The 11137-nt window shown below is 21.3% G+C and overlaps 1 protein-coding gene across 1 annotated transcript in view; it reads left to right on the forward strand.

Annotated features, from left to right (window-relative positions):
• LOC117168674 (DNA mismatch repair protein Mlh1) overlaps positions 1-11137 on the forward strand; it is a 32110-nt gene that overhangs the window by 20107 nt on the left and 866 nt on the right. Inside the window, exons 7-8 of the mRNA XM_033354342.1 lie at positions 2801-2864; positions 2949-3147. Of these exons, the coding sequence (XP_033210233.1) occupies positions 2801-2864; positions 2949-3147 (263 nt within the window). The remainder of the gene's footprint in view (positions 1-2800; positions 2865-2948; positions 3148-11137) is intronic.

The raw sequence follows: 11137 nt of genomic DNA on the forward strand, positions 1-11137 counted from the left end.
TTTGATATGATAATTTATTTACTTATTTAAAACTTAAACTGTTTTGTTAAAAATCGATTTTTGGTTGAGTATTAATAATTTTTATTAAATTATAAATTATATATTTGTTTAACTTAAAATTTATCTTTCTGGTTGAAAATTCAACTGTTTGGTTAAAATTTTAAAAATTTATCACTCTGAAAATTATTATTATTTTTTTTATTGAAAATGTATTTTTTTAAACTGAAAATTAAACTATTCAATTTTTGGTCGACACTTTATTTTATTATTTGAAAATTCGTCTTTTTGGCATAAATTGTTCGTTTTTAGTTAAAAATTAATGTATTTTGCTTGAAAATTCAACAGTTTGTTTATCATTTTTTCTCTCTCTTGACTGAAAAATTCTTAGTTAAAAATCCTGCTTATGCTGAAAAGTCATCTTTTTTGGTTGAATTCAACTGTTTTTGATTAAAAATTGTTTTTAAAAATTTGGAATGAGAAATTACCTAATTAAAAGTTAAACTGTTTGATTAATAATATATTGTTTTGTTTGAAGATTCATGATTTTTTATATTGAAAATTCTTCCCTTTAATTGAAAATTATATTTTTTTAAAGTTGAAATTTATCTTTTTGGTTGAAAATTCAACTAATTGGTTAAAAATTTAATTAATTTAGTTAATGATTCAACATTTTTATTTGAAATTAATCTTTTTAGTTTAAAATTCACCTATTCCTGTTAAAGATTTACCATTTAAGTTGAAATTTTATCACTTAGTTTGAAAATGTAACTATTTTTTTTTTAAATTAAGTGTTTGTTTTTTTTTTTGGTTAAATGAAAAAAAAATTAAACATGTATTTTTTTAACTGAAAAATAAACTATTCAATTTTGGTTTGACAATTTATCTTCTTTTATTCAAAATTCATGTATTTTGTCGAAAATTCGTCTTTTTTGATAGAAATGAATCTTTTTGGGTAAAAAATCATTTTTTAAACTTAAAACTAAACTAATCTTGTTGAATATTCCATCATTTTAGCTAAAGCTTTATATTTTTGGTTGAACATTTATTTATTTAACTAAAATTTTAACTATTCAACGTTTGCTTGCAAATGAATCTTTTTTAATTGAAAATTCATGTATTTTGGTTAAAAATTTGTCTAATTTAGTTGCAAATTCAACCATTTCGTTCCTATTCATGCAATTTGATTAAAAATAATATTTTTTTGTATAAAATTAATATTTTTCTTTGAAAGTTATTATGCTTGTTTGAACATTTAACTTTTTGGTTAAAAATAAAGTTGAAAAATCATAATTATAGTTAAAAATGCATCTTTTTTATTTAAAATCCAACTGTTGCATTTAAAGATTCATAATTTTAGTTTAACTATTTAACTATTTTGTTAAAAATCCATTTTTTTCAAATTAATTTTTTTACTACAAATTTAACTATTCCTTTTTTAGTTAAAAATTTATCTTTTTTAGCTCATATTTGAACTATATGATTGAAAATTGATGTTTTTAAATTGAAATTAATCTTCTTGTTTAAAAATTAATCTTTTTGGTTGAGAGTTTAACTATTCCAGTTAAATATTCATCTTTTTAGATAAAAATTCATATTTTTTGTTGAAAATTCATCGATTCCAGTTAAAGCTTCATAAGTTTTTAGTAAAAAATCGTCATTTTGGTTTAAAATTGAACTATTTTGTTGAAAATTCGTATTTTTTACTAAAAATTTAACTATTCCATTTTTCATTGAAAATTAGTCTGCTTTAGTTGAGAATCCAATTATTTCGATTAAAATTCATGTATCTGTTTTTAGAGTACGTCTTTTTTTCTAGAAAGTTGATATTTTTCTTTGAAAATTAATCTTTTTCTTTGAAAACTCATCTTTTTTTTTAAATAAAGCTTCTTAATTGAAAGATGAAATTTTTTTGTTAAAAAGTCATCTTTATCGATTAAAATTCATCTCTTTCGGTTAAAAATTCATCACTTTGGTTGAAGTTTTTGTGAAAAAGGGGAGGGGGGATTAATTTTGTTGCCTGAAAATTTAACTATCAAATTTTTGTTTGAAAATTGGTCTATTTTAGTCGATAATTCAACCATTTCGTTAAAAATTCATATATTTTTTTTACAAATCGTCTTTTTTGATAGAAATGAAGCTTCTTGATAGAAAATTTAATTTTCAGTTGAAAATTCAAGTATTCCAGTTGAATATTCATAATATTAGGTATAAATTCAACTATTTGGTTGAAAATTGATCCTTTTTAGTTGAAAATTCAACCATTTGTTTCAGAATTCATGCATTTTGTTGAAAAATCGTATTATTGGTTGGAAATGAATCTTTTTGGTTTAAAATTAAACTACTTCTTTAAAAATTCTATCTTGTGGAAAATGCAATATTTTTTTGTCAAATGTTAGAAATTTGTAGCAGTTTAAATTGAATGAAATATAGTACCTAAATGTACACTGAATTTCAAGTATAAGAAGATCAAATAAAAATTTGATTATTTAAATTCGTGGAATTTAACATATAAATTTAAAAAAATTATTATGTTTTTAGTATTATTTAATTAATTAATCAATCTTGCTCATATATTTAAGAATATCTTATAATTTCTCCAAGTTTTCTAAATTAAACATGTTAATTGATTCCCTAGAAACTGATGAAAACCATTACTTATAATAAAAATGCCCCGCACTATGAAAAATTATACCTGGAAAAAAAATTATAGCTAGAAAAAAAATTTTCTAATTGCCAGGGAATTTTTTTTCAGGATTTGACTAGACACCCTGAAATTTATTCTTTTGTTTTTATTCATCAGGGAAGAGCTCTTTTACGAAATCATGTTGTACGACTTTGCAAATTACGGCGTCATCAAGTTTTCTGTAAGTTTATTTTACTTTGTTTATAATTTAAATATACAAATTTTTGAAAAATTTAAATAATTTAAATAATTCCATGTTTTTTAGGAACCATTGCCTTTATACGATCTTGCTATGTTAGGTCTTGAGACCAAAGAAGCAGGGTGGACCGAAGAAGATGGAACAAAAGAGGAGTTGGCAAAAAGTGTTCAAGAACGGCTTTCAGAAAAAATGGACATGCTGAAAGAATATTTTTCTATCGTCATCGACAAAAAAGGAAATCTAAAATCACTGCCGATATTGTTAGGTACGTAAATTTATTTCCTTTTAGTTAATTAAAATTTTAGTCTCGTTTTTTAAAAGAACAACAGAATAAAAAATGTTCATTTTTTTTATTCTCTTCTATTTTTTTCTAGTATATTTTTTTCAGTATTAATTTTTCTTGAGTTTTTTTTCTTTTGAGTTGTTTAAAGTATTTTTCTGAGTAAGCTAAACAAGAATAATTTGAAAGACACAAAAATCATTAATTGAAAACCCTACTTTTTTTTATTTCATAAGGAGTTTCATTTTCTTTCGAATGTATTCTTGTTAGTTTGAAAAGTAATAAAATGAATACAAATTCATATTTCTCTATCAATAGTCAATTATTATATTTTTTCTTGAGAATTCATCTTTCTTGCTCAAAATCTAATTATTTGCTGGAAAATTTAAATATTTGGTTGAAACTGAAATTATTTTGTTGAAAATTCAACAATTCTGTAAAAAAGTTATCCTTTTTTATTGAAAGTTACACTGTTTGTTTGTAACTTAATTTTTTAAAATTTGTATTTCCGGATTGAAAATTCGTCCTTTTTGGTTGAAAATTAGACAATTTTTTTTATTTTTGCATAAAAAATGTTTTTTTAGTTGAAAAATCAACGATTACATTTTATGGCTGAATATTTAACTATTTGGTTGAAAATTCGTATTTGAGGGGTGAAAATTCAACTATTTTGTGGAAAATTCTTTTTTTTTGTCTATAAAATCTCATTAGTTTGGTTGAAAAATCAACTATTTTGTTGATAACTCGTATTTTTTGTTGAGGATGTATCTTTTAAGTTGAAAATTAATTTTCTGGTTGACATTTTCTATTTTAGGGATGAAAAGTCAACTATTTTGAAAAAAATTCGTCGTTTTGACTTTAAAATTCAACAATTTGGTTAAAAAATCCACTGTTTTGTTCATCAGTCGCCTTTTTTTATGAATTCAACTATTTTTTATTTAAAATAAAAATCAATTTGTTTTAGATGCAAATTATTGATTTTAAGTTGAAATTTAAGTCTTTTTAATTTTTTTTCTTATTCAAGATTCATCGTTTCAGTTTAAAATTAATTAATCGTCTTTTTAGATTGAAAATTCAACTATTTTAGTATAAAATTCCACCATTTTGAGGAAAAATCGTCTTTTTGGTTTAAAGACTCGACAGTTTGTTTAAAAAAATCAACTATTTTGTTGATGTGTCATATTTTTTTTATGACTTTATTATTTTTACTGGAAATTAAAACGTTTTTTTGTTTGAAATATCAACTATTGGATTTTTCGTTGACAATTAATTTTTTATGGTTGAAATTTCAACTACTTGGTTAAAATTTAAACTTCTTTATTAAATTTTTTTTGTTTGTTCAAAAGTTGTCTTTTTAGATTGAAAATTCATCTGCTTTGGTAAAAAATTCATCTATTTTGATTAAAAATGCAACTTTTTGGTTGAAAATTAATCTGCTTTGGTTGAGGATTCAACTATTTTTTATTTAAAATTACAATCTTTTAGGGTTGAATTTTGGATTAAATACTTTGTTAAAAATTCTTTTTTTTTCTGTTGAAGGTTCAACATTTTAGTTGAAAATTCATTTCTTTGGTTGAAAATTGAACTATCATGGTAGAAAACTCAACTTTTTGGATAAAAATAAAGTTTCTAGTTGAAATTTTTATCTATTTTGTAGAAATTTGATTTTTTTGTTTAAATATGCCACTATTTGGTTATAAAAAATCTGTTTTGGTTAAGAATTGAAATATTTTTGATTAAAAGTTAAAATCTTTACTTTTTAAATTATTTACTGTTAATTTATTCATTAAGAATTCATCTTTTATCATTAAAAATTCAACCACTTGGTTAAAAGTTGAGCTCTCTTATTAAAAATTCACTTTTTTTAAGATTCGTCATTTTAGTTGAAAAGCTCACTATTTTGGTAAAAAATTCTATTATTTGGTTGAAAATTGACTTTTTTGTTGAAATTTCATATTTATGGATGAACATTCCACAATTTTCTAGAAAATTCGTCTTTTTACCTTGAAAATTCCACAATTTGGTTCAATAATGAACTATTTTTTGATTTTTTTAAAACTAAAAATGTATGAAAATTCATCTCTGGTTGAAAATTCATGTAGTTTGTTGACAATTTGTTGTTTTTCTTGTTGAAAATTAATTTATTTTACTGAGATTTAACTTTTACATAAGTAACTTGAATTATCGTATAATTCATAAAACAATTCCTTTAATTTTAAATTTAATTATTTCATTTTTGGTTCAAAATATATCTTTCGAGTTGAAAATTTTGCTTTTTGGGAAGAAAATCGATCTTTTTGGTTGGACATTCATCAATTTGGTCAAAAATGGATTAATTTTTGTTTAAAATGTAAATATTTTGTTAAAAATTTAAATATTTAATTGTAAATTGTTGTTTTTGTTCAAAATAAATTTTGTTATTCTCCAAGATAATTTTGCTAATAAGAAAAAAAATGGGAAAAGTAAATCATCTTTTTTCACGATTTTTTTGGTCGCGAAAATAATTTGAAATTTATATATTTTTGAGGCATAAAACAAACTCTATAGAAGTTGTATTATTTATAATTGTTTAGAAATAATTATTTAAACTGTAAAAAAAAATTTTTAATTTCAAAAAACTTTAATTTAAAATGATCTAAAATTATGAATATTTAACTGGGAATGACCGGGATTTTTCGAAACCGGGAAATGACAGTAAATTAATTTTTTGATCGGGAATTTCACAAAACATTAGATAATTCTGTCCAAGTTTGATTTTCGATGTTTAAAAAATAATTAGTTCAATTGTTATCTTTTTCAATTATGACATCATTCACTTTACAATGCATAATTCGAAAATATTTTACTTTAAAAATGTTTCACTTTATATTTTTATTTTTCATTGAAAGAATTTGAAAATGCAGTCTTTAAAAAAATACAAACATCCGATTAAAACGTTATAAACTATTTTTAACTTTAAAAAAACTTCATAAAAATGTGTTTCTAATTAAAGGTTTTCACTAAATTAAAAATATTGTTTCATTCCAAAATATTCAATTTTTAATCCATTTAATTAAAAATTTCTTAATTAAGAAAAAGAATAGCTATTTAATATTTAGCAATATTTTACTGTTTATTTAAGACGATTAAATTGAAACCAAATATTTAAAAGTGAACCATTTAAAACGTAAGAATGTTACAATTTTGATTGTTAGTTTTTAAAAATGTTTAATTCTTAAGGGAAATTGTTGAATTTTGATTTATAAATAATTATTTAACAATTATTATTTGTAGACAAAATTTGAGTAATTTCAAGAGGTATTTAGATGTTTTGAAAAGATTGAAAGTTAATTTTAAACTTGAAATGATTTCAAATAATTTAAACCAAGTGTGGACCAACAAAATTCGGTTATTCGTACTGAAATTTCGATGCAAATATCCATAACCTAATTTTTAAAAAAAAGTAAGATTTTGGCAGATTTAGAAAAAAATAGTAACTTTATTAAGAATTGTGTTAGGCTTCAAAAGAATAAAAACCTTTTTAGTAAGATTCCTAGGAAAATTGAAAATAATTTATCATTTTGGAATATTATTTCAAAAGAATATTCCAAAAGAATTTAAAAGATTTCCGAAATTGTTAAAAAAGAATAAAATATAATTTTAGAAATGTTCAGTTAAAAAAATTAATTTTCAATTTTTAACGTTTCCAGCTTAAAATTGTTTTTTTTTTAATTTTTAAATTTTATTCTGGGTGAAAAATGTTTGCAAACCGGGAAAAACCGGGAATTTTTGTCTTTAATTAAAACGGACACCTTGGTTTTTGTAAATATATATGTAAAAATATATGTATATTTTGTAAAATATTTGTTTAAACAATAAATGCTTAAAATTCGCTATAATGAGAAGTAAATTTATTTTTCAACCGGGAATTTTACAGATTTTTATAATAAAAATCTGTCCAAGTTCGATTTCAACAATTTTTTAAATAATAAGTTAAATTGTTATCTTTTTTCACTTATGCAATTACTCAGTTTACAAATTTTAATTCAAAAATCTTTTAATGCACAAATTTTCCATTTTAGATTTTTATTTTTAGTTTTACATTTTTAATTTAAACAATTTAAAAATCTTATCTCAAAGACTTGAACAATTAAAAATTAAAAGAGTTTAAAGTTGAAAAATTTGGATAAAAAACATTTTTATTTAATACATAAATCAAATAAAAAATTTAAAGCATCTGTACTTTAAATATTAACAAGTGAACAATAATTTATTTAAAAAAAAACAACGATTTTAAATCAGTTTAAAATTTAAGAATTTCCAGATTTTAAAGTTGAAAATTAAACAGTTTCAATTCGAAAGTCTGAGCCATTAAAAACACGTGAACGTCTGATTAAAACTTTATAAACTATTTTTAATTTGAAAATAACTCCATAATAATTCATTCGTAATCAAAGGCTTTTATTAAATTAAAAACATTGTTGAAGTTAAAAATATTCAATTTTTAATCCATTTAATTAAAAAAAAATTTGATTTAAAAAATAATAGTTATTTAATATTTAGCTATATTTTAATGTTTATGTAAGACGAGTTAATTGAAACCTAATATTTAAAAGTAAACAATTTGAAACTGAATTGTTTGTCATAAAAAGTCTGGAGTCGTTAAAAATTTTAAGTCCCTTTAAACTTTGAACGTTTAAATTTTAATTGTTGTATTTTGAAAAAAGTTTGATTTGTAAGTGAAATTGATGAATTTTGATGTATAAATAACAAATGAAAACTTATTGTTTGTAGAAAAAAATTGTATAATTTTAAGAGATATTTAGGTGTTTTGAAAAGATTTATAATTACCATGCAAATTAAAAAAAAATCCATAAAATATTCCAGATTCTTTTTTGACATGTAAATCTTTTAAAACTTTTTAAAATATTCTCTTAAAATAATTTTTTCAAATGCAAAATTATTTTGAATTTTTCAAAGAATCTTAAGAAAAGTTTTTTATTCTTTTAGAACCTTTCACAATTCTCAAAAAGCTTCTAAATTTTTTGTCTAAAAGCTGCAAAATCTACATTTTTCCTTAAATGAGGCTATCATTTCAAGTTTTAAAGTAATTTTGTATCTTTTCAAAATTTCTGAAGATCTCTTAAAATTACTCAAATTTCTTCTACAAATAGATATGCAATTTTTATTTATACTTGCAAATTTTAAGTAAATTTTTTTATTTAGAATTTCTGAACAAAAATCCAAAATAATTTTAAATTTAAAACATTTTAAAACAACTTCTATATTTCGTGAGATTTGAAATAAAATTTTGAAGCTTTTCGAAGATATTTAAACTATTTCAAATAAAAATAATTGAACTTCTAATTTAAGAAATGTTCAGTTAAAAAAATTTCACTTTTTCAATTTGTAATTTTTCTAGTCGAAAATCTTAAAGTTCACTGATTGAATTTTTCGAATTGAAATTTTATACGTGTAAATTATTGAGCATTTGAATACAATATTTTTGAATTAAAAAACTTTTAAACTTTAATTTCAAACGTTTAAAATTCAAGAGTTCTATTTTGAGTATTTTAATTTGTAGTTTATTTTTATTATTACAAATGGAAATTTTTTTAACTTTAGTGTTCGATTTTTGAAATTTTATTGACGATGAAAAATGTTATAGAACCGGGAAACACGCGGGAATTTATTTTTTCGATTAAAGCGATTAAAACTTGAAACCCTGATTGAAACTTGTAAAAAAGGGGTTCAAAATTCTCGATTTTAGGCGTTTTATCGGATTTTTCACATTTAAGGGTGAAAACCGGGAAATGACAGTGAATTTATTCTTTGACCGGAAATTTTACCAAATTTTTAGAACAAAAATTGTATCCAATTTTGATTTCAACCGTTTTTTAAATAGTTTTTCAAATTGTGATTTTTATAAATTATGATATCATTCAGTTTAAAATGCTTAATTCAAAAATCTTTCACATAAAAAATTTTCCATTTTAGATTTTTAATTTAAAGGATATTAAAATGCAGTTTTAAAAACTTAAAAAATTAGAGGTTTTTTAAATCGAAGATTTTTTTAGAAAAAAGGGGTGGCCTCCGAGCCGGGAATTTGACGAATTTTCAGAAAAAAAATCTGCCGTAGTTCGATTTTAACAGTTTTTAAAATAATTAAAATGCAGTTTTGAAGATTTAAACAATTAAAGGCATTTTAAGTTGAACATTTTTCATAAAAAATAGTTTTATTTTAAATATCATTTATTCCGATAATTTTATTTTTAAATACAAATTCTCATGATTTATCCATAATATATTTTTAATTCAGAGTTTGAGGTCTTCCTTTATATTATTTTGTATATTAAATTTAATAAATATATTTAATAATACATTATTTCTATTAATTTTTTAGCCATTCAAAAATGTAAACGTGCGTTTTACTATTTTCAAATTAAAAATAAATTAATAATAATATAGTCATAATTAAAAGTTCTTATTAAATTAAAAATATTTGGAGTCTAAATTATTTAATTTTTATCCCATTTACTTCGAAATTTCTTAATGTAGAAAAAGAATAAGTATTTAATATTTAGCAATATTTCACTGTTCATTTAAGACGAGTAAATTGAAACCAAATATTTAAAAGAAAACAATTTGAAACTGAATTGTTTTACATAGAAAGCTTTGAATCTTTAGATTTTCGAAGAACTTTTAATCTTTTAGTGTTACAATTTTAATTGTTCTATTTCAAAATGTTTAATTTATAAGTGAAATTGTTAAATTTTGTCGCATAAATAACAATTGAAAACTTATTATTTGTTGAAAAAATTTGAGTAATTTTAAGAGATATTTTGAAGTTTTGAAAAGATTCGAAATTAATTAAAAACTTGAAATCATTTCAAGTAATTTAAACGAAGTGTATGCCGACAAAATTCGGTTATTCGTGTCGAAATTTTAGTGCAAATATCACTAAATTAATTTAAAACAAAATGTAGATTTTTGCAGATTTAAAAAAAAAAGTAGCAACTTTATTAAGGGTTGTGAAAGGCTTCAAAAGAATAAAAACATGTTTGTAAGATTCCTAGAAAAATTGTAAATAATTTATCATTTTGGAATATTATTCTTTTGGAATATTATTAATCTTCTTAAACTTTCTGTTACAATAATTTTTCAAAGTGAAAAATCATTTTCATTTTTCCTAAGAATCTTAAGAAATTTTTTTATTCTTTTGAAGTCTTTCACAATTCTTTAAATAATTCTAAATTTTTTCTTTGAAATCTGCAGAAATCTAAATTTTATTTTAAATTTGGCTGTAAGTATTTGAAATTATTTAAAGTTCTAAATTTAATTCGAATCTTTTCAAAACTTCTAAATATCTCTTAAAATTACTCTAATATTTTTACAAATAATAATTGTTCTACTATTATTTATAAATTTAAATTCAATTTTTTTTTTAAATTTCCAGGATTTTCTAAATTTGGAAAAATTTAAAACCACTTTTAGATTTCTCAAGATTTTTAAATCAATTTTTAAAGCTTTTAAAGGATGCCTAAGCCTATTTAAAATAAATATAATTTAACTTCTAATTTAAAAACTGTAAAGTTAAAAAAAATTATTTTTCAATTTTTAATGTGTCTGGCTTATAATTACTTAAGGGCATGTGACACAGCTAAATACCTATATTACCGACCACAGTTTTTCAGTTCAATGAATGTTTTTTTGAACCTCAGAACTTTTTTTGTAAATAAAATATCGAGCTGAAACTTTGGGAAATGTATTAAAGTACAATAAAGTACGTTTAGGTACTGCATTTTGGTAGGGACTTCACTGAAAATTATTTTATCTTTTCTCTGAACCTCAACATTTTTTGAACGTTCCAACTTTTTTTATACATAAAATATCTGTCTCAAACTTTTAAAAATGCAAGAGCCGAAAGGAAACTACGTTTAAGTACAAAGCTTAACAATAAAAGATGTAAAAAAATATATTTCAACAATCAATTCCA

Source organism: Belonocnema kinseyi, chromosome 3, assembly GCF_010883055.1.
Source record: "Belonocnema kinseyi isolate 2016_QV_RU_SX_M_011 chromosome 3, B_treatae_v1, whole genome shotgun sequence".
Lineage (NCBI taxonomy): Eukaryota > Metazoa > Arthropoda > Insecta > Hymenoptera > Cynipidae > Belonocnema > Belonocnema kinseyi.